General features: G+C 41.0%; 2 protein-coding genes across 3 annotated transcripts in view; one reads left to right on the top strand and one right to left on the bottom strand.

Moving 5' to 3' along the window:
- The first annotated feature begins 1,513 nt into the window (after window positions 1-1,513).
- On the top strand, window positions 1,514-11,271 carry ccnl1a (cyclin L1a). Of its 2 annotated transcripts, XM_063492691.1 has the most exons (10): window positions 1,514-1,842; window positions 2,073-2,147; window positions 2,579-2,688; window positions 4,617-4,737; window positions 4,938-5,002; window positions 7,242-7,341; window positions 7,453-7,557; window positions 9,037-9,287; window positions 9,406-9,504; window positions 9,635-11,271. In XM_063492691.1, the coding sequence occupies exons 1-10, from the start codon at window positions 1,603-1,605 to the stop codon at window positions 10,107-10,109; spliced, it is 1,641 nt and encodes a 546-aa protein (XP_063348761.1). In that variant the 5' UTR covers window positions 1,514-1,602; the 3' UTR covers window positions 10,110-11,271. The 2 variants fall into 2 exon arrangements, with proteins under 2 accessions (XP_063348761.1, XP_063348762.1); XM_063492692.1 differs by lacking the exons at window positions 1,514-1,842; window positions 2,073-2,147 and adding an exon at window positions 3,123-3,299 and having other exon boundaries at window positions 2,577-2,688.
- Window positions 11,272-13,139: 1,868 nt separating this feature from the next.
- The window catches only part of veph1 (ventricular zone expressed PH domain-containing 1), a 73,698-nt gene continuing 60,286 nt past the window's right edge, over window positions 13,140-26,551 (bottom strand). Inside the window, exons 12-14 of the mRNA XM_063493312.1 lie at window positions 19,596-19,732; window positions 17,097-17,150; window positions 13,140-16,780 (exon numbers count right to left, since the gene is read on the bottom strand). Of these exons, the coding sequence (XP_063349382.1) occupies window positions 16,598-16,780; window positions 17,097-17,150; window positions 19,596-19,732 (374 nt within the window). The 3' untranslated portion in view covers window positions 13,140-16,597. The remainder of the gene's footprint in view (window positions 16,781-17,096; window positions 17,151-19,595; window positions 19,733-26,551) is intronic.

Here is a 26,551-nt window from a genome sequence, read left to right as displayed (position 1 = left end):
AACTGCACTTTATATTCACTCCATTTATTTTTGACTAACTTTTGGTAGATTAGACAAGTAGTAGTTTTATTTTCATCAAATGCTCACATTAAACAGTCTGACAGCCTGGACAAGACGGCACCACGATGATTACAACCTCAAAAACTAACAGTACAAACTAAAAACAGCTACTACACACTTCAAACAAGTGAACACAATGTTTTGCTCATTTGGAATGAAAGATCAATAAAACTCCTACAGGAATAAAAAATAAAAAAGCTACATTGAAAGTCTCTGTGTCATATACTGGCAGAGAACCACAGGTAAACCAGCAAAGACATGTTTGTGAGTAAAGATGAAACATTTTATGACATTTACTCTGGTCATCAGTTAACTGTAGTGCCTGTGGGTTTGTTGAAGGAGAAAGGGGACAAGATGAGCATGATGAGCATGCAAGTCCTCACAGAACAAACTGAATGACCTGAGGAGCCACAGAGCTTCTCTTGTAGCAACTGGTGGGTCTCTACTTTCCTCTGCTGACTGTTTTTGGTAACTACAAGGCTTCAGGCAATAAAATCCTGTGAGCTGAGCTGTCACTGAACAAAGTGTTCCCTGCATTAAATACTGTGTTGTTGCCATCTTTGACATGATCAAAGTCCTTCTGGAAGTAAGTGCCACTTCACAGCAATTTTGGTAACACTACTGGTCAATTTTTTGAGGATTTATTTTGAAATTGTATCTTACTTTAATGGATATAAAACCTGCATGCAGAATCGCAAAGTCAAAACTGCTCCCCAGGCATGTCTTAAAATTAAGTTTAACAGTTATCACAATTCATTCTACCTAATTTTTTAGTTTTTTGAAGATGAAATATAACAACCCCCGTAGTCTGTGACTAGTTCATACAAACAATTACTTATTTATTAATCGAAATATTTAAACTGGTCTTTTTAAAATACATTTCGCTAATATTTTCTTCCTTTATTTTAAATTGGCGGATGGATATGTTCTAGCGGTAATAGTGACAAGTCCGGACTTTCCCGTAAATCACATCACAGAAACCGTTGGTGGCGACCAGTGGCGATGTGTTCTCTTCTGCTGCCTTTGGGTGACGTCGGAAATTTAGCAGGCATTACCGGCAGTGACGTTTAATGAGTAATACGCAGAAAACTGTCACTAGTAGTGCTACAGTGAATGTTAATATAGTGCCAGTAATAAAACTGATTTGATTCATGCGTCAAGTACATTTTGTTTTCGGGATTAAATTGTTTATGGTATTTATCTGAAGTATTTTGACACAGGATTTTTAAGGTGAAATTGAAGCAAAGAGTTGACTGTAGCTTAAAACGGAAAGCAATGAAACATTATATACCAGGTGAAATGTTTTGCTTATTATTAAAATATTTGTAACTTATATTTAGAATATTTAAATACATTCAGGTTACGTGCACTTGTACAATTTAACGAGTCAACGTTGCGAGACTATTTACCACCGCGGATGTACACAGCGTTTCCATCTGAACCGCATGTTGACGTCACGCACTTCGCCAGTCACCCTGCTCCGCTGTTACCGTGTGGAGGCTGTGTTCGCTGTAGCTGCTAATCGTTGTTTTTCAGGTGAAGATGGCCGCAGGTCCTCTCTCTGTATCTTCCAATGCCTCCACTAACAATGATGGGATTCTCATTGGCGACAAATTTTACTCAGAAGTGTACCTTACAATCGACAACTCGCTTGTACCGGAGGAAAGGCTCTCAACGACGCCGTCGATGTTCGACGGCCTCGACCTGAACACAGAGGCCGACCTTCGTATTCTTGGCTGTGAGCTGATTCAGTCAGCGGGTATTCTCCTCCGGTTGCCACAGGTAAGCGCTCTTGACTGCAGTACATTAGTGCTGGGTGTTTGATAATAATAGGCGAAAGTTGATGTGGCTTGTAGTTTCTGCGGCCTAGTTGTCAGCAGTGTGCTAAATGTTAGCTCTTGACGTTGGCGTGGTGGAATTAAAATGGCGGCGATCCATTGTGCAAGGTTAGGCCAGTTTACACAAGACGAAGTACAATTATCATGCTCTTTTTTTTCGTCCCCGTTCGACAGGTCGCAATGGCAACAGCTCAAGTACTTTTCCATCGTTTTTTCTACTCCAAGTCCTTCGTCAAGCACAGTTTCGAGGTAAGTGTGTTAAGAGTTTCCGGAGTGTTGCCGGGCCGCTGGTCGGCCGGTATTGTTAGCATAGCATAGCATTGCATAACGTTGTACCTACGTTAGTGGCAGCCATATTGTCGAGTCTAACTCCAGCAGTTAAAGAAGTCAACGATAAAGTGGGACCTCCTATTAGTGTGAAACTGAGCACAGACTCGAAGTACACAATAGCACTGCATTAAAACACTTGCACTATTGTAGTGTCAGCATTTGTTTTAGTACATCATTACGTTTGTAGAGTGGATTGATAGGATAGGGTATGTAAAAAGTACACATCACCCCCCACAACAAAACAGGATATGTTTATATTGTTGCCTTTTTTGGTCTCGTATTTGTTCTGATAACTTGAGCTCAGCTTCCTGTAGTAAACATTCCTGTTTGCTCATCATTTTATTTTCCAGATTGTTGCCATGGCTTGCATCAACTTGGCCTCCAAGATAGAAGAAGCACCACGGCGAATACGAGATGTCATTAATGTTTTCCATCACCTGAAGCAGCTCAGAGGAAAAAAGTAAGCACTCCAAATGAATCCAATGTTCTCCTCTTGAAAATAATTATTTAATATGTAAAAAATGTGGCATTGCAGTGGTTTTTTTTCTGTTTTTGTTTTCTTATTTTTGTATTATGTAATGTTTGATGCTGATCTGTGTTTTTGCTGTGAAAGTGCCCTTTTGTTTATCCATGTACTCTAAACCATTTTAAAACTTTTCAGTTTCCGCTTCACTGGTAGTTTTGCAGTGTAATTGTCTACATTTAACAGCAGTTTGACATTGCACTGAAATTAATGCCTCAAACAACTGGCTTCAAAAATTCAAGTCTATTATTTGTAAGACACAGTCACAGACAAAGCAGCTGTACCTGTGTCTTCATACAAATCTGTTGATGTCAATATTACAGATTTTGGCATTAACTTGACTTCTTTTTTCCCTTGCAACCAACTAACAGCGACCAGCTACATTTACCAAAGCCTGGGTGATGTGGAATGGTACGTAAGATGAAGCTGTCGGCATGAACCATGATGCGAGGGGGGTCTCCCTCCTCCCCCAGGCCCACCCCACCCCCCTCCTGCGGGAGACTCCCGTGGTCTGAGCCACCGCGGGGCACTGGGATCGGGGATGACAGGTTGGCCGAAGGTCCTTGGCCCCCGGGGCGCCTTGAGGACTCCTGTGGTTCAGTCTTAAGCTTTGGGTATCTGTCCGTCATTCTGCGGACCCTTGGGTAATGTAGTTTTCTTCTCTGACTGCTCCTCACCATGCATTTTAATTGTGCTTAAAGAGCAACACCCCATCCACCACCAGCTGCAACCATGGCTTTTAAAGAAGTATCATCTCGTGTGTTAGAATGATTAGTTGGTTACTGTGAGTCTGTCGGTTTTTGTTGAGTGAGGGTCAGTGCATGTACTTTAGCTTTAACAGTTTGCAATTATATGCTGTTAATTTGATTTTGCATTTCTTAAGTGTAGCTGTGAGGTGTACATATAAAAGAGGTATAATGTTAGGTTGGGATTTGTGCTTGTTGTATTGTCTTTAGTCCTCAGAGGTTATTTTTGTTTTTGCTTTTTTTCCATGCATGTGGTTTGTAGTGTAACATTCACATTAGAGTATATTTGAGACATTAGAATGGCAGACATGGCACTTTAAATTGAAGTTTACTGGTTTGTCAGGGGTCATGCTATATAATGAATGACTCTCACAAATCATTGTGGTTTAATTCCATTTCAGATTTTAATTCATCTTGTGAGCACGATGACAGGCAACTTGAGCAGACGTTAGTGTATCAGTTTTGTTGGTTCGTTTTTTTTTTTTTGTTGTTGTTTTTTTTGTTTGTTTGTTTTTGTGGATTTTCTTTCCACAAGTTTGTCTTCATCAGTGGAATGTTTTGTGGGTCAGTACAGTATGTGAAGTGTCACTTGACCAAAACAATCCCTGCTCTGAATGTTTTCCTTCCAAGTCTGGATTATCTGCATCCAGACGGTGGTTCTGGCCCATGGTTTTGGTCAATTAATTTGCAGTATACTGACATACAGTATAAGAATATAGATGAGAATGAGTTGTGATGGAGTGCAGTAATGGTGGCTTTCCATTTCTATTTTAAATTGGCGTTAAGCTTGAGGTTCAACACGTCTGTAGTGAATTAGTGATGTTAGTACCAAGTTGATATTTCTGTTAAGGCTGTGGCACAGGGTGTGTTTTGGGGTTGAGGGCTGTCTTTGAATCTCACAAGCTTTCACTGGAACCACAGGAGTCCACAAACCCCAGCAAACTGTCAGGCATGCAAACAGTTAACTGTTGCTTTGAGTTGGTTGAAATGGGAAAAACGAAGGGGCGCAGGAATTCAGAAGGGCACTGTCTTTTTTTTTCTTTTTTACATTTTGTTTTGTTTTTTTGTTTTAAATGCAAGAGGGAAACGATATTTTATTTTGATTCCTTTGCAAACTAGGACTCCAAGTCCATTGATACTTGATCAGAACTACATAAATACCAAAAATCAAGTCATCAAAGCGGAAAGGCGGGTCCTGAAGGAGCTTGGATTTTGTGTGCATGTCAAGCACCCTCACAAGGTGAGTTTCTTTTCTTTCTTTTTTATTTATTTATTTATTTTGGGGGGTAATAACATTTTAAATTTAATAAGCAGCTAATGCAGCTGTACAGGGGACAGGGTTAGAATATTATTCTTACTTAACAGAACAGGTTTGATCTTGGAGACGCTCCTGGGGCTATTGAGCAGGGTTCTTTTTTTAACTTCAGTGTATGATTACAGATCGTTGTCCTGTACCTTCAAGTCCTGGAATGCGAGAAGAACCAGACATTGGTGCAGACAGCCTGGTAAGTTAATTAATAGTTTTTCACAGACAACCCCCCCACAGCAGCAACCTGTGTCATGTCTGCGAGAAGTGCTACCAGACCTGGGCTAAAGATTAAGTTGAACGAGTTTCAAATGGTTGAATTTCTGAAGAGCACTTGATTTATCTGCCAGGAACTTGGGACTGACCCGTATGTGGACCACCTGTCAGATAAGTAATATTCAAGTGCCTACCAATTTACAGGCACGCATTTGAAAAACATTCAACAGCCATTTTGCCCAGGTCTGACAACGACATTTCCCCACTCCATTTGAACCCTTCCACTTCTTTTTTTATTTATTTATTTATTTATTTTCTCCTTTTCCCCGATGGAGCAATTTGTGTTATTACAAATTTACTACTTGTCTCACTCTCTTATCTGCCCTTACATGGCTTACTATAAAGTCTTTTTTTTTCTTTTCTTTTTTTAAATTTGCGGTGCCCAGGGGACTTGGTTTAACTTTGTCCTTTCTCTCTACTCTTTGATTAAAGGGTAGTCCATGCTGGTAAGTCACATAAAGAACCTCTGAACTCTGCCTCCTCCAACCACATGACCTCAGGAAGCTCCCCCCATTGGCTGGCTGCCCCTCTCCAGACAGCCAGTCCCAATGCCGAGATTCACTGAAGGGGGCGGGCGGGACTTTACCCAACAGCCAGCATCGTCTTGTTTTCTCTTGGGTGTCCAAAAGGATTTGTATTTTTTGGTCTTGCTATAAAGGTTTTCATCTGTAATAAGTATTTTTGCCAAGTAGCTACAGATAGATGTATATTCTAACTTTTTTCGTTTACTTGCATTTATCAGTGAAGTAAACTTAGCCAGAAGAGACTTCTTTTTAAAACAAAAAGAAAAAAAAAATTAGTTTACCTGCCTATTTTTTTTTTTTTTTATATATACATATATATATTTACAGTAGGTATTGTGTCTTGTCCCCAACTGACGTGGTGTCCAGACATGTGTCTGTCTTACAGGCTGATCGAGTTCTCAGGTTTTGCCTCCATGGACCTGTCTCACCCACGCAGCACTCAGAATCCAACATCCATGTGTTATCTATAGCAGAGTTGGCATGCTAGTTTTGTTCTAGGCAGTTTGGACTGAAGACACTTTATCTGAATGGCAGGTTTTCAGCATTTGCAGCAAACATTAACTGGAGAAGTCCAAAATTTTATGTATGGTTGGAAATTGGTATTGACAAGGTAATCCCAGTGCCACTGCAATGCAGAGGAAGTTTGACTGTGTTAGCTGTAGAATTTTCTTTTCTTTCACTTAATGGTGGGTTTCTTGTGTGATCTTTCTGGGATTAGTTTTTGGGTACTGTAATGAGTCTCAGCGCCAGGTTTCTGTTATCACACTTCTGTTTTTGTCTTTGTGACATCTATTTCTTAAGGACATAGATGTGGGACTACCCCGTAACTTGCCTGATTCACAACCTGGCCATCCTGCCATTCCTAATACTCTCCTAATGTCTAATCTCATTTATTCATTGTCCTAGACAACCCTCTGACACATAATCTGTTTTTAGCTAATCATCACCTGATGTCTTCTAGAGAAGACCTCTAATGACACATACTAGAAGGGAGTTGCACTCAGTTGGACTTTGTGGTCATTTCAGCTTGCATTGTACAGTTTTTACCTAAAGTGGGAAATGTTCTTTTGCTGAACCACTGATTCCAAGAACCACCAGTTGCATGCTACATGACATGCTGTGCTACCCAGTTCCCCTGAGATTTGTGGCAGTTGCATCTTAGATAAATATTCTACATCTGCGAGCCTGCATGTTCCCCACCTTGTATGGCATGTGCCCTTGTCTTAATCGTCATTAGAGCGTAACCTTGTTGCCCTCTGGGCACAATTAGATGAGGTGGAGTTGGCAGGTTATCCGTAGATAATTTTTTTTTTTCACAATCTGTGTCTTCATGCTTTATCTGTGATGTGATGCACTCACATGGATGCCCCAGAGAGAAACGGACAAAGTTAAACCTGAGTTTATATCTCACTTGAGCACTGTGTCAAATCCAACAGTCCAGGGGTCCAGTTAATAGTGCTTGTTCAAAGAAAATTTAAAAAGTCAAATCCCTGGTTAGGAGCTTGTACTGTAGAGAAATGTTGCAGATTATTAACCTGCAGTATTGGGTTGTAGTCAATGGGTGTAATATTGAAAGACAGATTTAAGGTTTTGTGTGGAGAAGATGCTATGTTTTTGTTTGTTCTTTTGTCTCCATAGGAACTACATGAATGATAGCCTGAGGACAGATGTGTTTGTGAGGTTTCAAGCTGAGACGATTGCCTGCGCTTGCATATACCTTGCTGCCCGAGCACTGCAGGTGAGAGGAAATAGTGCAGATCTGAAACTTTTTTCCTGTTGATAGTCACACATTGGAACATCAAAATCTAATAAGAGCAATTTGATAAATAACTCTGCCTTTCTTTTTCAGATACCGCTGCCAACCAGACCCCATTGGTTCCTGCTGTTTGGAGCCACGGAAGAAGAGATCAAAGATATCTGCATCACCACCCTGAAACTTTACACCAGGAAGAAGGTAAATATGAGTGCAGCGCTTTCCTAGCTCTGTATGAGACTATGCTTTGCATTAACTATAATCCATCCACAATGAGTGTGTTTTGTCACTATTGCTAAATAGATTACGCTCAAGTCCTGAATGATAAAACACGTCTAGAACACACTGAAGCGTGGTGCGTCTTTAGTTGATTTTAAAAAGCATAATTGGGTGAAATCTAGGTCAGACCCCTTTGAACTCAGTGCCGTAACCTGATGTGCACCTCCCTACAAATGTAACTACATGTTGGGTCAACGCAGCAACTATTGTGATTGGCCTGTTCTAATTCCTCTGTGGTTTTTACAGCTACTTTTCCCCCCTAGTTCTTAAATTTATTAATGAGAGAATTTAGAATCATGATTCCAGTATGAGGAATAATAATCATAGCATCGAGATGAGGACTCTCAAACGTGAACAAATTCCTGGAGGGAGATTTCTGAAACCATCAGGATTCATGTGAGGGAATGTACAAACAAGTGAAAAAACTAGAGGGATGATGTCAGCCGCGTAATGTAGATTACATCATAGGCTCTAGAAAGATTCCCTGCAAGAGTCTAAATCAGGCCTTGCACGAGCTATAAAAAAGTAAAAGTTAAAAAGTGCAGCTGTATTTAAAGTTTTCTGTTTTTATCAGACAGTTCCTGAACTGTCCCTTTAAGTACTCAGATACACACAAAGCAGTGCTTAACATTAAAGGACCTTTCATCCTTGCTCGACATGCTCCTGATTCTTCATTGAATGCTGGTAGTCCAGAAGCAGGACATCATCAGTTACCTGAATGACTCACATAGCACTATAATGCAGTAACATAATTGTTGATAAACCATCAATTTATCTGCTAACACAGTTACATTAGGCTGCGCACATTCCTTCTGGGCATCTAAAATGTAATTATAGCAGAAATCAGCCAAGCCTTTTAATGTATGTGAATGGAGACTAAAGCAGACAACGTACCCATTAGACTTTAGCTGTGACGTGAAGCAGGCAGAGGCTTCACTGTGACTGAGAGCTTTTCTTTGTTCAGACAGTGTAGAGTCTAAAAATTCAGATTAAAACCAAATTGTACAGCTCAGCTGGCTGATCCAGCAGCTGTAGATGGGAGAGGGATGATTGCTGGGAGGCAAAACTTTATTTGTCAGTTTGTTTTCCATTTGTTCAAAACTGAGCTTGAGATTCTCAAATTATTTTCTGACTTAAAAAAAAAATTACATGAAGTTAAAAAATGTTTTCACTTTAGGTAGGCCTAAAAACAGTTGAAAAAAATCACTAGTAGTAGAGTTATTCACAGGCTGATATCATTTTTCTGCAATCTCATCAACATATTGTGCAAGATTACATCGATCCAAGGTTAAAATAAACTAGTGTACACTCCTGCACTGTATGGCTCAGGGGAAGCTGCCTGAATGAAAGTAAGAGCTCTTGGCAGACTTTGCATAAACTTTTTTTTTTTGCTTCCCTTAGCCTAACTATGAGCAGCTGGAGAAGGAGGTGGAGCGAAGGAAAGTGTTCTTGGCAGAGGCTAGGATAAAGGCTAAGGGTCTGAATCCTGACGGTACTCCTGCACTATCCACGCTGGGTGGCTTCTCACCTGCTTCCAAACCGTCCTCCCCTGTGGTCAAGGTGGAAGAGAAGTCCCCGAACCCCCAGACTGTCAAACCAGTTAAAAAGGAACCAGACAACCGTACCCAGGTCAACAAGAGTCCACATAATGGGTAAGAAACGCATTTTGATATCAATATTTTGCTGTTATTTGTAACGAGGTAATAGTTGTGATCTATTACTTGCCTGATAGTCTGTTTTTAAGTTCAAGTTCAAAATGTTTGTCTTCAGGTTAAGGAAGGAGGTAAAGATTGGAAGGAACAGTCGGAGTGGAAGTCGTTCTCGTTCAAGAACGCGTTCGCGGTCAAGATCACGCTCCTTTCGCAGACAGTAAGCTCTACAGTTTTGTGTTTTAACCTGTGTGAATGTGTAGCTCTACCTTCCTCATGTTTAAAAAGATCTGATTTTCATTGTCTGGCTGTTTCTCAGTCCATTTTTTTCCCCCCTGTTGTTTCCGCAGTTACAACAGCAGACGCAGCCACTCAGGGACCTACAGTTCTCGTTCACATTCTCGCTCTCACAGCCGTAGCCCATCACCACAGCGGCATCCGCCCTCGCCACTCCTCCCCCACCTTAAATCCAAGTCCAGTCACCACAGTAATAGCGACTCCAAGCCCAGTGGTCGTCACAGCAACAGCGGAGGTGGAGGCTCCGGTCATAAAAGGAAGCGCTCGCGCTCTCGGTCGCGGTCCCGCAGTCCAGTCAAAGTAGAAAGGGACCGTGACAGAGAGAGGGAACGCGAGAGAGACAGAGACCGCAGCTCCTTCGACCTGTCGTCAAAGAAACACAAACATGACCGAGGAGGTGGCCATCGAGACCGGAGGGACAGGGAGCGATCTCGATCCTACGACAGGGACAGAGAGAGGGAGCGTAGCCACAAGAGCAAACACCACAGCAGTAGTGGGCACTCGGGACACAGCCGCCACCGTCGCTAAGACCCGAACTGACCCACTCTGGCTCTGGGGCTGATGGTCACATGAGTACTTTGAGTATATGCAAATCAAATTAGATGCGCCCTCAGAACATTGACTGACAGATTGGTGTTTAAATTAAATATTTGTACAGAAGGAAGGTAAAACAGAAGTTAACCAAGCATCCACGTAACAGAAGAGATCTTTGTACCTTGCTTTATTGAAGACCAAAAATTTTCAAAAAACATGTCGAAGCTGCCGTGACTGAAAACACGTTTAATTGGATTTGCTGTTTTGTATACCAGCAGGTGTCCTTCCTACTGAATTTGCTGGGTTTCTCAAACACACCCGGCGTCAGACCATCAGCGTACACAAGTTGATTTTAAATTTTCTAATTTTGTTGAAGTCACAAAACATCTGCCAGCATTATGATTCATCTCAGTGGAAACAGTGGAGCCAGATAAGTCACCACGTGTCTAAGTGTCTTTGATGGAATCGGGTTGCTTTGAGTCTCATACAGAGCAGCAGATCTGTAGCTAACATTTATCTTGGGTGGTTGATGGTTTTGCATCTACATGCAGACTGCAGCTGTGACCACCACCATGAGGTGCTCTACGATTACCTTTAAACATCTTCCCAGACTGGCAAAGGCAAGGTTGTAGTGTGACATCAGCTCCAGACCCAACCATATATCCTGACAAACCATCTAGCCTACCCAACCCAGCCCCCTCTTTTCTTTTTCTTTTTTTCTCCCCTCTTTTTTTATTTTTACATATAATGTTATGGACATTTGGGGGGGGACTTATTTACAGTGTAAAGACGGATTGATGACCACTGACAATATGTGAATGCTTTGATTTATAAAAGCAAATGGCTCAGTGGACGTACTGAAGAATAAATGTAAAATAAACATTCAGGAAAGATCAAAATGTTTGCACAGTCTTTGTTTTCTTTTTTTATTGAACAGATATGTTGCTGATGCTGTATTTTGTACAGTTTCAAAAGAATACTGTCTATTTGACTTTTTCTTTTTTCTTTTTTTTTTTTTTTTGACCTCCCAGCAGGGAATGCAGACTTGCTGCAAAAAGATTTTAGGGTTGTCCGTTTTGTTACACTGGTTTTTAGTCTGCACGTGTTCATGTCCAGTTTTTATTCAGTAATAAATGAGCTATGCCACTGAACTGTACACTCCTTTATTGAATTTGTGCCTGGTGTAAAAAACAAAGAAACATTGGTTGTAGTGGCAGGAGCAGTTGTTTGATTTGTATTGTTGCTTTAAGTGGAGACAGTGAAGTACCAGCTGATCGGAGGGCTAAACTGAAGCTATGATCCTAAATGCATGAACTCAAACAGCTGGGAATACATCCGATGCAAACGGTTTAATCCTGCTATTTTGAGTTGGAGGCATGGTACACATGAAAGTTACAAAATAAGAAACGGGGAGGAAAAGTGACATTTATGGCAGCCAGGGGGTGCTGTAGGCCTTAAGTTTCAGTGTTATACAGCTCATTGAAATATTCTAAAACACTGATTAAGAGATTTAATGTAAGAAGGCCAAACGAGTTTAATTGTAGTCACAGCTGATACTTCAAACTCGAACAAAAAAGGATTCCAGAAGATTTTGCTACGTATGTTTGCTGTACTTGCCATGATCGAGCAAAGTTTAAATAATGCATGCGAAAAAAGTGAGTGGACAATTTCATATCCTGTTGAAATCCACATTTAAGTTAAGAACAATAGAACACCCACTGAGTAGCAGTGCTTTGGCTTTTCTGTCTGAAACCGCTCTCAGAGGCTGCAGCAGCTGCCCACATCGGTTTTGCCGTTGTCTGCCTCTGTGTCATCACTCAGATCGCTGGTCCATCTTCCCCTCTATGTGATTAAGCACTTCATCACGTTACAGTCACACAGTAAGTGATTACATGCGTGAGAAACCACAGATCCCCGCAGAAAACAAAAGATTGATTTTATAAACCATGCAGCATCGAGCATATTGATAATCACATTTAGGTTTTGAGATACTTTGACTTTACTTCAATGGGACTTCCAGAGGAACTAAGCAGTAAATCTGCTGCTTTTGTAAAGAAAGTGCAAGTAAAATAAAATATTTAGGGTCTGTTTTTAAACAGGATTAATGATGGATCATTGTAGAGAGTAAGCAGGTGGTATGCAGTCACCATCAATGGTTTTAAATACATTTTTTCCTGCTAGGACAGGAGCTCCCTGCATGTGTTATCAATCACATTATGGTGATTTGTAAAACGTGCAGGTATTCGTTGAAGCGATATCTGATGGAGACTACTGAGTATTTCAGAATTCCTGATGATGGACGTTAGTGGTGCTCCATGAAGACGGATAGTGAGAAAGGCACAGTATTTTTCCACCAGCTCTGCAGAAAAATCTCTATGAAGTGAGATAAGGTGTTGGAGGTCACTTACAGGACTGACATGATATTCTCTGTGATTCACAGATAGTGCAGTTACATGCTGTACTCCAAGCAAAGAGGCTTCAGATCAGTAGTCACTGTGGTTACTTATGTGGTTATAGTACGAATAAACAACTGAAAGAGTGCATCACAAGCTGAGCCCGGCTGTCAGAAAGCCGGAAAATGTTGCAGTTTAACTGAGCTTGATCTGAATCTGATTATTACATGTAACTGCTACCAGCTCTGACATGCACTGTGCTGTGTCAGATCCTACAGCCAAGCTGCCAAGTGCTCCCTAACGCTTCACACTGAGTCATCTCCAAAGCTCGCGATTGAGGTGGTCCAGTTTTGTTCCTGCATGAGAAATATGTCTCGAGGAATGAAGATTATGGAATAACTTTGGTAATTATCCTATTTTCTCCCCACGTGTTTCTTTCTGCACCAGGGTCTTATTAAACTTACAGCATCTTTAAAGTGAGAGCCCGAATGTAATTTACACTGATAATGTAATGACATCCTGGAGTTTGGACGGTGTTTCTGTAAAGGAAACCTTTAACTTCTTTCCTGACTGAAGAGCAAAAAAAACAAACAAAAAACAAACAAAAATTCAGGGGTGGGTTCAGTTATTGTAAAGATTTATTACACCGCTCTGTCTGATAGGCAGGCATGCAGAAGGTGCAGCAGGCAAAATATGACAATCACAACAATAACTGTTGAATTTTCAAATAAAATACAGCATTCATTTGTTTGCAGTGTTAATTCAGAGTAATATAAAACAAGAGAAGAGGAAGACGAGGAGGAGACAAAGTAAAATCTGGCATTTGTAGTTTCAGTCATCTTTCCAGACACGATAAAAGTGTTAAATGCCTGTAAAAATAAATACTGACATTATATAAAAACAATCAAATGCAATCGAACAACATGCTAAAGGTTAAAAGCAAGAAAAAACAACAGCAAACATCTATGATTCGCCACACGAGGCTGATATTAATGCTAATGTTTTTATACATTCACTGGAATACTTATAATCATCTTCACAGTTTGTGTGATTGTTAAAATCTACAGCAGTTTCCATCCTGCTTCTAACTGTGTACACATAATCTCACTGTGCTAGATAGATAGATAGATAGATAGATAGATAGATAGATAGATAGATAGACAGATAGATAGATAGATAGATAGACAGATAGATAGATAGATAGATAGATAGATAGATAGATAGATAGATAGATAGACAGATAGATAGATAGATAGATAGATAGATAGATAGATAGATAGATAGATAGATAGATAGAATAACTGGCCCCAGTGGAAACTAAGCCACCATGGCAGCACTGACAGCTGATATCGCTACTTTAACACAACTCTGGCATTCATGTTGTAACACATTCACTTTAAACACTCACAAATCAACACTGTTCAACTAAAAAGAGCAAGAGCTTTATGAAACCTTTACAATACAGCAGGTCAGCAGAGGTGCTGAATATAATTATGATATCTAATAGCATAACAATTTGTCTCAGATGTGGTCAGGAAAAACTTTTAAATAGCACCAAATCACAACAGCCGCCTCAAGACACTTTATACTGTAAGGTATAAAGCAACCCTACAATAATAGAGAGAAAACCCCAACAATCAGACAACCCCTTATTGAGCAAGCTCTTGGCGACGATGGGAAGGAAAAACTCCCTTTTAACAGGAAGAACGCCCCAACAGGACCAGGCTCAAAGAAGGCCAGGCATCTGCAGCTACAGATGGGACAAAAAGGCAAACTATTGGTGTGAAAGCCAGAGTTTAATAATTATTAGTGGTTAAATGTGAAGATAGTGGTCAGAAACAAGATGTTAGGATGTATCCATCCTGATTGTCTGCACTTCAGCAATCGGAAACAGTAGGTTTCATTCATCTAGGACCAAGAATATCCAATTCCTTTCTGTCCACAGTTTCTTGAGATGCTGCCGTACCCCAATGAATATAAATATTCATTTTTATAAAAACTTAAGTGCAGTCATGGGGGAATACCCCACTGGCTTTAGGGCCCAAAGTCATGTGTGTAAGTAGGTCATAAGGAAGGAAGGAAGGAATAAAAATGTGAGGGAGAGACATGATGTAAATAATATGATTTGTAAGCAGATGCAGGTCAGCTCTGCTGTGCGTGTGGTGGTGGGGGTAACAGGGACAGCTAAAAGTACAAACAGGGGTAACCTGACCTGGTGGGAAAGGCTGTGTTATGGCTGCATTTACACAGCTGACAGGGTTTTAGCCGAAGGACCGACGAGAGAGAGCTCGTCTGTCAAACGACTTCAAATTAAGACCACCTTAAGCAGCTTTAATGTTACATATAACTTTAAAAAAAAGTGCTATGGCAGCATTCACCTGTGGGTAGAGAGAGTGAATACCTGTCTGTCAGAGTTCAATTGGATTATAGAAAGGTGGTGCACACTATCAGTTAGAGCCAATTTAAACACTCAGATCTTCACTCTTTCTTCATCCATCTGTCTCAATTTTCAGGGAGAAAAATAAAAATCTAATGACACATTTCCCCAAAAAATAAAATAATAAAATCACACAAGCTTTTAAACCCAAACCCGAGGAACAGGCCTGTTCTAAAGTAAGCCAGCTCACCTCCACTCCCCCTCTCGCAGAGTCATCGAAAATCAGTGTGACTGAACTGGCAACCTTTCTAAATCCACAAGGAAACCACTCATTTGCTTCAGTGATTTCTTAGAAACCTGTGATCCAAACTCCACTATTAGGCAACAGCTGTGCTGACGCTGCTCCTGGTAAAACACTGGAGTGGATTGCTGCAGACCTCTCTCATTTGAAAAAGCCTGAAATAGTGCCGTCCGTTCGGTTACCATGATTGCAAAAGAACAGAAAGTGACCCCTGCGTGGGGTCTTAAGGGACTTGCCTCATAAGCCACTTTGGTACAAGGGCAGAAAAGAAAAACAGCGTCACAAATTTAAGTCTGGTTTGTGAGGAGGACTGTTCCTGGCATGGTTTTATTTTAAAAAAAAATACATTCTTGTTTAACAAAACTAACAGACTTCTGTTTAGTAAAGGAACAAAAGACTCTTAAACAAAAGACTCAACCAGTCCCAACAGAGGCCTGTTTAAGCTAGGAAAAACCCCGGTTAGTGATGAAAAATACAGAATACAGCAGGATACATGACACAAAATGAGTTAAACATATCCTATTATTGGCCCTGTTTGACATTTGAGGAAATATGCTGTCCCCGGCTGCCACCCCCTTACCAGGAGCTAGTCATAGCCAGACTAGTCAAATTCCAGTCTTTACACTAAGCTTTAGCTTCATTTCACTTGACTCACACAGCTACATGAAAGCAGCCTGAATCATCTCTTCCAGTTCTTGGCAGGAAGGTGACTGCATATATCCCAAAGTGCTGAACTATTCCTTTAAGATCACTCACTCTCTCTTTCACACACACACACACACACACACACACACACACACACACACACACACACACACACACACACACACACACACACACACACAATATTCCAGTATCCAATGCGCTCCCCATCTGCTGTCCATTAGGCTCGTTTTTCATCCTTCCTGCTTTCCAGAGGAACTGTTCAGTCTCATAATTGCTAAAACTCCTTATGAGGTCTTTGCTTTGATGAAGTCTTTATTGTTGAATAGTACTCTGGACTCTAAATGCGTCATTAAACGGAGAAATCCCAACTTCCCACTGATGCCAGCTTCGTTTGCTTGTAGAAGCAAAGCATGGGTGACATGTAAGACAAACATTTGCTATCGCTGATGGCGGCCTACGTGTCGAGAAGCATGGCACACGGGCGGGTTGGTTTAATGTAAAGGTAAATACAGGGAGTTGTGTTTTTAATACGTAACCATCCTTCATTAGTCTTTTATTGCTGGTTTAATGTCTAAAAATCCTTTTTCTTATTTGCACTCCATCATTACTACGACTGAAGACAGAGCTGGTGGTGCTATTGACTTGTAAATGAATGCTTACAAGAAACAAATATCCTAGATGTGGAAGTCAGCGTATGTTTGGCTGCGCGTTTGCGTCCCCGCCGGCGTCTCGGTGGGTGCTGCTCTCACAGGTAGGTGGTGGTCTCTCTGTTCTCCCTCTCTTTGGCCTGAGCCACAGCCACGTTGATGCACTGCAGCCACTCTTCAGCGTGTTTCTCATCCTGAGCCTTCAGCACGTACGTTTTACTGTCGGTGAAGATCTCGAAGGCGCGCGGGAGACCCCGGTCCCGACGCTTCTTGGCTACCACCTGCAAACAGAACAAGTGGGTGGGGAAGATTAATAGAGAAGATGACTTAATCATCTAGCTCATGAGGAGGAGAGCTGCTGTCTTTTTAAAAAAAATGTGTTTTGGCTTCATGTTGGTTTCTTCTTTCATATTTATAGTAGCTTATTTATCCGTGTCAAGCTGATCTGCTTAGGTCTGAATCCTGGGAAGAGTTTAGACCTTTAGGTTAGATGATATAATAGCTTCAAACTGACAGAGGTGTAAGTAACGCTGATGGTGATCAGTGGTGAGGATATGGGTAAGTGATGGAAGGGCTCTGAGGGATGATGACAGTCACCTTGACGCTTTGCACCTTGCTCAGCTCAATCGGGATGTCATCCAGCTCATCCTTCTGTGGGGAGGACACACAGTGACTTTAAATACTTTACTTGGAGATAAATAAAATACAGGGTGTATCACAAAGAATCAGAAACTGATTTCAAAGTGCTTTAATTCATCTGTAACGATCAAACACATCCTGCTAGTAAGAGGAGATTCGCGAGGTTGTCGGTAGGTAGAAGTGGCCAGCTCTCCTCCCCCTCCCATCAAGTCTCAGTCAATATGGCGACTGTGCAACAGAAAGCATTCTGCTCCTGACAGCTGTGCAGCGTGATTTATATTCTGCCAAGTATTGTCAAATGTTCGATGTCTACTTAAACACAAATATTGCCCTTTAAAGTCGGCTCGGAAATGTGTGAAGAAAACCACACAGAGGTAGCCTCTTAATTTTCTGGAGCAACAGTTTTTCCTAGTGTTGCTTCCAGGACCCACTACCTCAGAATAATTACAGTTCACTGGAATTTCTACAGTCCTCCCACTCCTCAGTCCCCTCCTTTCTGTATTTTACCCACCTACCGTAAGGGCCATTTTGAATTGTATGAGCTGGTAAGTGTGTGTTTGTGTGCATATTGCAACACAGCCATGTCTTCTTACCCCCATATTTGGTTAAGCGGTTACAACCACTTAACCAAATATGGGTGCAGACTCATGGCAAGTTACCACATCCTTTCTTTAGTGTGTGTGTGTGTGTGTGTGTGTGTGTGTGTGTGTGTGTGTGTGTGTGTGTGTGTGTGTGTGTGTGTGTGTGAGCTGAAAAGCTATTGGGGTCGACATGTTCACCGGCTGTGTTCTCTGCTGGGGATTCAAACAGACATTTGATTGATCTGAGCCATATGAAGGAATTTAAAATCAACTAAATCTGGAAAAAAGTTCACATCTGACCCCCTCAGAATCAGCAGATTTTAAACATTGCATTAGGTTTACTCTATTTCAGGAAGCCATGTATCTTCATGCTATAAATATATGTAGTACATAGGTGTAGTGTTAAGTTAAGAAGACAGCCACGTGACATTTTCCTGTTTTTCCAGATTAGGAAATGCTGCTGCCTGTGAGCTGTAAGCATGAATGAAACTTACTTCACTATTTTTTTCTCTATATCAGCAGAAATGTCGTTGTTGCAAAATTGAGGCTGTACCTAAATTTTACCTACATTTTCATCTCGCAGCTGTTTTTGGAGATATAGAGATGTTAATTTGTGCAACAACGTCAGCGTTCACATGATCAGTCTGGCTTACAGAGAGGCTCGGGATCAGTGGATGATCAGAGTACCAGATGACACACGAGGAACTGGAGGTTCTGTTCTAAAAGGTTGATGTGGACTTCATATAAAACACGACTGATGAACTTTGGCTGCAGAAAAGACGGCAAAAGGTAAACTGGATGAGGTGTGAGATACACGAACCTATGTGCTTAACCTCCACACATCCCAGCTGTTGGGCCATGAATGCATTTTAGGATGTGACAGAGCATGCACACTTCAAATCCACTATAACCAATTTCTTTCTTCCGTCTGCTTCCTTTTCATTGCCACAGATTTCCTGATGCAATTTATGCCTTCCCCCCAGTTTCAAAATAGGGGTTTTTCATGTGTCAACCACAACACTGTGGAGCCACAGACTCACACATAACCTATATGTAAAAATGTTGGGGGTTTTTTTCTTGTCCTTTTACTTGTGCACCAGAGTACGATGCATGTCTGACAGTCAAAGTTGCCTGATCGTTCAGTACAAAGGAAATATTTTTTGGTTCTCGTCAGGAAAAAACGTCTTTCACAACATGCCAACCACCTCCAGAACCTGCTGGCAGAGACAGACAGGGCTCTGAGAACAAAGACACAAAACCTTCCCAATCTGCGGTGGCTGCAAAACAGCAGACTCCATTACCATCTGGATGCGAGCACAAAGACTTTTGTTTAAAGTTAGGAAAAAAACAAAAAGAAGCGGGAGAGAGATGAATATTCCCCTGTTTCCATAAACTCCTCTATGCCGTCCTCTAATTTGGAGAGCTGCTATTTTAGACACGACAAGTCCAGATGACACTCGATCCCTATAACAGTTTCTCCTGTGCAGATGACTGCCATAAACTGTGTTTGATAAAGCAAGGAGGGAGAGATCACGTTTACTCAGATGAGAGTCAGCATTTCACGTTCAAGGCTCTTTCTCCTTGAGCTACTTGTGCATAACCATTTCTGCAAGTAAGTCATGTTTTTGTAGCATCACACTTTGGCTTTGCGAGTCCCGCCCCTCCCCCAAGAGTCCTTAGCAGGGCCAAGATTTGTTATAGCTGGATTCATCAGATGCTCCTGCTGAGGTGCCATTTCCACTGTTTCATACAGTTTCATCATGATTTAAATCACACGAGACATAGTAAGATTACTGACAGCTTTATAAGTGAGAGGATGGGGACCATACGTAGGCGTATGTTTATGTGTTAGGGTTCATTTTCAGTGTCTACCTACCGATTTGCCTCTCCGGAAAAGGAGCTGATTTCCCGCCAAGGTGAAGTAGCGGGTTTTCCAGCGCTTAATGAACTTCCAGCGAACCTGCTTCTCTTTCAGCTTCCCCTCGATCAAAGGCTGTCCCTCCTGGTTTACGACTATAGATAGCACACACAAACACACGACAAATGTAAAGAAAGAAAAAAATGAATTAACTAATTAACAAGATATTAGTGGATTTTGCTTTTGTTCATATACTTTGCAATAAACCTAACAGGTCGGTCACTCTGATGTCCTCACAAGCTGGTAAAGCAGAATGAATGCTTCGATCAGGTAAACAAGAGCACCAAGTTCGTGACCTATGCTGTCAGCAGGTAAGAGAGGTTAGAGAAAGCTTGTCCCTCTAATAAGTCACGCAGAGGTCGGTAGGGGTTACCAGCCAGCTGCTACAGCTGATGGAGTCTACACATTCAAGCTGAATGTGTAGATCACGTTTACCGTCTTTTTTCATATTTTGTCAGGGAAATGGGATTTGGGTGTGCAAACATACATGGAACTGCATTATATAAGGCATAAACACAGTGTACAATTCTAACAAGCTTGAAAGTCAATATTTGGTGTGACTACGTTTATTCTTCAGCAAAGCCTGAACTCTCTTAGGTGTGGTTTCTTGTAATATCTTTAAGCAGTCTTCACAGATAGTTCTTTAGACTTCCTGAAGGACATTCAAAGCTTTTCTTTAGACGTTGGCTGCTTTTTGTTCTGTGAAGATGATCCCACACTGCTTCAGCAATGTTGAGGTCCGGGCTCTGGGGAGGCCTGTTTATGACTGATGGTGTTTTTCTATTAAGGTATGTTTTTATCACATTGTCAGTACGTTTGGGATCATTATCATGCTGAAAAATGAAGCTGTTACCAATCAAACATTTTCTAGATGGTATTAGACAGTGGATCAGAATCTGATGGTGCTTTTCAGCATTCTTAATTTCAAGAGTTTCGACACGATCCCAAACACCACTGGCTGAAATGCAGCCGCCACCCATGATAGAGCCCCCACCACTAATCACGAGTTCAGCTTCCCACTATTAAATGAGCATTATAATAGTGCAACAGGAAGTGCTCCCGAATCAAGTGCATTCAAATCCCAATCACAACCGTTCCCTGCATCGTGCAGTTTTCCTGCAAGTTTCCAGGAAGTTAAATTGGAAGTGACACATAACAGATATTGTGTTGCTGTGAGAAAATGACCCGGGAGGTTAAAGACCATTTCAATCCCTACCTGACTAAGTCAGACATCAGTGTCATAACGCACTGCATAATGTCTCTAAATGTTCACGCCTGCAGCGCATGTGTGCAAACAGTTCCTGTGTACTCTAAGCGCTGCGCTCCGTGGGCATGTTTTGGCATGTTCAGGTTTGGCGCCAGTTTAGAGAGAAAGAGGAGCGAACAGAGCGGCCCTTTGTATCCGCCATATTGTGGTTAAAAACAGATTAGGCAATCTGATCAGTGTTTGGAGTGTGGCCTCCATGCTGAGCAGATGACTCCCAAAGGGGTTTGAAACCAAACCAAACACACCACGAAAGGTCATGGCAACCCCAAATCAGAAGAGGGGAGAGCAGAAAGAGGGGCTTCTTTGCTGCTTTTCTGTTTCTACATTATTTCCTTTCCTTTTATGGACAACAGAGAAACCAAAGAAACACTTGACAGCATTTTAAACACATTATTTCAGGCGTGATAACTTTTTACTGGTATTTAATAGTATGTTTTGACAATTTATAAACAAAATAATGAAAATGATTTATGACAGCACAACAATATAGAAACACATTGTTACGCAGGGCTGTGGAACACAGATTACTGCAGTCCTGCCACTGTGGGCTACTAGGCTGAGTGCTTCATCTAACAAACATTTAGATTTTAAAAAAGTCCTTTGATGCATAAATCCTCGTGTCTCATCGCTTCGCTTTGATGTAGACACCTGGAATGGTAACCTTTGTTGTCCGCCCCCAGGCGTGCGCAGTGGCTTTCAGTCTTTCATCGGAGACACGCTGATGTCAAACGAGCACAGACACAGCTAATAAAACACACACACACACACATACACTAACTCATAAGCAAATACAAAAGGTCCACAGTAATGTGCAGAAATGGGAAGGTTTTGCATGGAGCTGTTGTTTAGTTTGCTTTCCATGTGTGGTCAGATCACCCATTTTAGTGCCAAACCTGACAAGACCCCCTCTGCATATGGCTCTTGATCAATCTCTGCAATGTTATGGGAGTGACAGGATTTCAAAAATGGGAAATGAGTCATGTCTCCAACCCAAATGATTTCCAGAAACATCTCCTACAAACAACCCTAATTTCTCCCTCAGGCCTAGACATATATATTAAAAGAAACCCTCTACAAGCTCTGGAGTTAACTTTTATAACATGTAACTGCATGATACTTTGATGGTTTGCTGTTCTTGGCTTCACGACCACACGATCAACTCAACATTAGGTGTGAGTAGAGCAGGGACACGTATCCTGAACTACACAAACGCAAAATCTCAAATTACTCACTGTGATGTTAGCAATTCAGTCTCCATGTAAGTGACCCTATTAGAAGGCTTTAAATTATTATATATTATTACAAACTTATTTAATAATAATTTAAAGTTGTATCACCAACCACAAATGTCTTCTTATGGTTTAAATATAATTTCCATGGAAAATGATATCACTAGTGATTCCTGGAAATTCGAGCAAGGGTGAGTTAAAAAAAAAAAAGAGAGAGAAAAGAAAACAACAACAATGGTGCAAGTAGAGACAAAGCTTTCAGCACGTTCTATTCTCGTGAACCACCCAGGCATTACACAAACTGTAAACACAGAGGTGGTTACAGAGTCCAGAGACAAACGCTACGTGGCACACAGAGAAAAATAAAGATTTCACAGGACTCAGTGCGGTCAAGTGAAAAATGTCCTGTGATTCGGTAGCTTGTAGAACCACTTTTAGGAACGATGACTTGAGTAATCGTTTTCTGTAAGAGTTTATCAGTCTCTCGCATTGTTGTGGAGCAATTTTGGCCCACTTTTCTTTACGGCATCGCTTCAGTTTATTGAAGTCTGGGTGCATTGGCAGCTCTCTTACGGGAGCTTTATACTTTGGTGTTAAATCTAGATTATACCCCAAATCCCCCTACAACGTGACCTGCACCATAATCTGATGTGCACCTGCCTACAAATGTATCTACGTGTCATGTGGACATTGCAATTGCTCTTTTGAGTACCATCGATTCCTCCCTTGCATTTCCAGCTACATTTTCGCCACAGTTTTTGAATGGATTGGTAGAAGAAGAAGAATCATTTAGTCAAAATAAGGACTATTCCTAAGGTCATGTCTCCAGGCCATGTCCCATGATTTTCTTACATCTCAGGGATGTAAGAAAATCCCTGGAAAAGATGCACAAAGAAGTGGATTTTTTTTTTTTTTTTAAAGTCAACAACAAAGCTGAGCCCAGGATTTTTATTTGTTTCTATCGGTCATGGTTATGTCAGTCGTGATCATTAACATGTAAAATTCAAGCATGAATGCTAGCAGTGATGGCACCTTGGTGGCAGTTATAGATAGGTTAATGCACAGAGTCACTGCAGAAGTTCGATTCAGCTATTATTGTCCCAGCATTTCAGTTGGGTTGACGTCTGCACTTTGACTTGATTCTTTTCTTTCTCAGTCATTCTGTTGTAGATTTGCTGACGTCCTTGGAATCACTGCACGATTGCATGACGCATCAAAGCTTTATCTGTCAGACAGATGGCCTCACATTTGAGTTTAGAATACTTTGGTACACAGAGGAGTTCGTGGTCGATTCAATGACTGCAAGGTGCCCGGGTCCCGTGGCTACAGAACATCATCACCTCTCCACCACAGTGTATGACAGTTGTTGTGAGGTTTTTGTGCTGACATGATGTGTTTGGTTTTTCCAAACATGTTGCTGTGTGTAACTGTCAAACATCTCCACTTTGATCTCATCTGTCTAAAGAACTCTGGTCCAGAAGTCTCCCAGCCTCCTAATGATACTGTCATGAACTGTAATATTTAACAGCGAACTGAGGCCTGTAGAGTCTGAGATGTAGCTCTTGGGTTTTTGCAATTTTTCTGATCACTATATGGTCGAATTTTACCCTTTTAATTCCTGTGGAAGCAGTAAGTGTGTACTTAGTTATTCACAGGACTGCGTATAACATAATGTAGTATATACATGCACCACTAGCACCGTTTCCAAATAAGGCTTCACCAAACCTAATGCCATATCCTACTTACAAGTGTCCCGTTACACATAGATCGTACTTCATTTTGTTCTGATGTGCCATTGTCATTGATTCTGTTGCCAAATCCGATTGATGGTTTCAAAACTGCTTCCAGAAAAAACCTCGGTGACTGACTCAACCTTTACTGGAAACCTCAGGGACCACATTAAAAAAGAGCGAGATTAAATTCCAAAAATATATCCTGATGTAGTAAAGTTTTAAATAAGAGAAGAAATATAAGGTGGAAAGTGTTGCAGTGGAGCTGTATAAATGATGCCACAACATGTACAAAGGCCATGACAGCCACATATGTATTAGCTAACATGCTTCCCTAATCTTGCCCTATGATGTCACCAGAACCTCCAATTGCACCCTTGAGAAATGCTGCCTTAATTTGACAAACTTTCACTAAGCCTCAAAACTCCATTTATAGCAATGACACTCAAAATTTCACCGTGTGACGAACGTCTCTCTTTTCCAGAAAATGAGATGAGAATTTCTGTCTTCACTGATTGAATGTGGGAGGATGACACTTAGATGGGGCTTTCCATATTTTTGAAAGAAGTCGATTTGTCTTCCCGAGATTACCAAATGTGCTCAAATCCACACGTGGAGAGAAAACTGATGTAATCACGATATATTTTTATTCCCCTTTCTCTTCTGCTGCTTGCCGGTTAAGTGAGTGCAACAGCATGTTGTCCAAGTGAAAATACTGAACAGCCCAGGGAGCGCAGGATAAGAGGACACACTTGGTATGTGCCGTATTCAGGCATGTCCACACATACAAACACACACACACTGAACTGGTCATTAATGCACACTTCAAAGACATTCCAGTAGGTGAACTCAACAGTGTATCATAAAGTATTATGGAGTTGTACCAACCACTGGCTGCACTCCATAATAAGTTGAAGTGAAAAGCTCTTTTCCTTTTTAGCTTTAAAAAATGAAACAAGTTATGTGTGTGTGTGTTTGTGTGTGTGTAACCTCTGAGTCTACTCTGGCCAAGTCAGCAAGTTTTTTTAATTTATTTATTTTTTAATCATTGTAGCACAACCATATAAAGTATTATAAAGTCAAATCTTGGCTGTATTGCTATATGAACAGCATGCATACATGTAAATATGTGAACTGACGTGGAAAAAAAAGCCATCTAAAAGTAAAATATTCCAGTTGTTTCAGGGAGATGAGCTGAGTGTATTTCTGTCATTTACTGTAACTTCAGCTAAAAAACTGGACAGCTTTCAGTTGGACAACCAAGTTCCCAGCGGATGGTTCTGAGTTTTCGTCTTGGCCTTGAACACGGATTGCAGTCTTGTTTTATGACCACGTTCCTTTAGGTGAAAACATGTTCATGTGCCATGAACTGTACTACCATGACTAAAGCCGCAAAATACATTTCCTGTAAATCCAGTCTGGTTGCATAAATGCAATCATTTCCAGTACACAACAAGTGCAATAAATCTTGCATTTGTTGCATACTGAATGAAGCAATTCAGGTCATTTTCTGCTAAAATGACCTGAATTGGGCAACAGTTTTGCTTTTCAAAAAAACTATTTCAGTAACTACATATTACAACCCTATATTGAAAAAAAATGGTAACACTGCATTAAGTGTAAACAACAGAATACAATAATTTCTTAATTACTTCATTACTAAAAATTCTATATTTACCTAAAAGTCAGAGAATAAATATCAAAAAAGCCACTTTGAATTTGTTGCCAGTGACATGCTTTGAACATACTAGGTACTGAAGCACATGGCATGCAACGTGGACATCTATGAAGGCACCATCACTGGTGAATGATATGATGCATACAGGTTTAGGAGCGGGAAATTCTGCCAATCAGATTGCACCTTCTTTTGGGAATTCCTTTCCGAATTCTGCAAGACAGATCAAAACTCCATGCTTTGTGTATTCCAACAACAGTGCTCTGGATTAAAAGATTTGTGGTATTAAACTGGAAAAGAAATATAAGGCAAAGAATGTCCTAAACTGTTGAGCTGATGTCCTACACCAAAGCAAGACTAGCATAACTCACTTCCAAACCCAGGGCACACTCCTGTCTAAAGTTTATTTAAATGTGTTGCTGGCATCAAACTCAAAATGAGGATCTAGTTTTGTTTTGTTTTTAATGCTATTCTCATTATACATGCTCCCCCTAGGCTTAATCTTTGAAAAATATAACATTTCTCATCACACCTATGCCGACGATATAAAAATATATTTTCAGTTAGATCATGACGACATTGCTCCATCGTTGCACTGCTTCCTCGAGTGCATGAGAGAAGTCAGAGAATGGCTTTCGGGCAACTCCCTTATCCTGAATAAAAAGAAAACGGAAATTGTGGTGTTTGGCAACCATATCCCCCGGGGCCTATTAGCTGATACCCTTGGTTCCTTTGCCACTTCTCTCTCTGACTCGGTTAGTGACCTAGGTGTCCTGCTGGATAGCTCTTTTAAATTTAACAAACAAGTGTCCTCAGTAATCAAATCTAGTTTTTACCAACTGCGCCTTATTGCTAAGGCTAAGCACTATGTCCCTCATAAAGATCTTGAAAAGCTCATTCATGCTTTTGTGACTTCTAGATTGGATTACTGTAATTCTCTCTACTTTGGTCTTCACTCCGCTCTCCTTCATAGACTCCAGCTTGTCCAAAATGCTGCGGCTCACCTCCTGACT

Source organism: Pelmatolapia mariae, linkage group LG14, assembly GCF_036321145.2.
Source record: "Pelmatolapia mariae isolate MD_Pm_ZW linkage group LG14, Pm_UMD_F_2, whole genome shotgun sequence".
NCBI classification, from domain to species: Eukaryota; Metazoa; Chordata; class Actinopteri; order Cichliformes; family Cichlidae; genus Pelmatolapia; species Pelmatolapia mariae.
Note: the sequence above shows the minus strand (reverse complement) of the source record. Positions and strands in the feature narration are given on the sequence as shown.

Excerpts from the sequence above, each read along its gene's own strand:
- ccnl1a (XM_063492691.1), top strand. The coding sequence starts at position 1,603 with ATGGCCGCAGGTCCTCTCTCTGTATCTTCCAATGCCTCCACTAACAAT. Across the intron at positions 4,738-4,937 it reads ATGTCAAGCACCCTCACAAG|ATCGTTGTCCTGTACCTTCA; the intron begins GTGAGTTTCTTT and ends GTATGATTACAG. Across the intron at positions 9,505-9,634 it reads TCACGCTCCTTTCGCAGACA|TTACAACAGCAGACGCAGCC; the intron begins GTAAGCTCTACA and ends TTGTTTCCGCAG.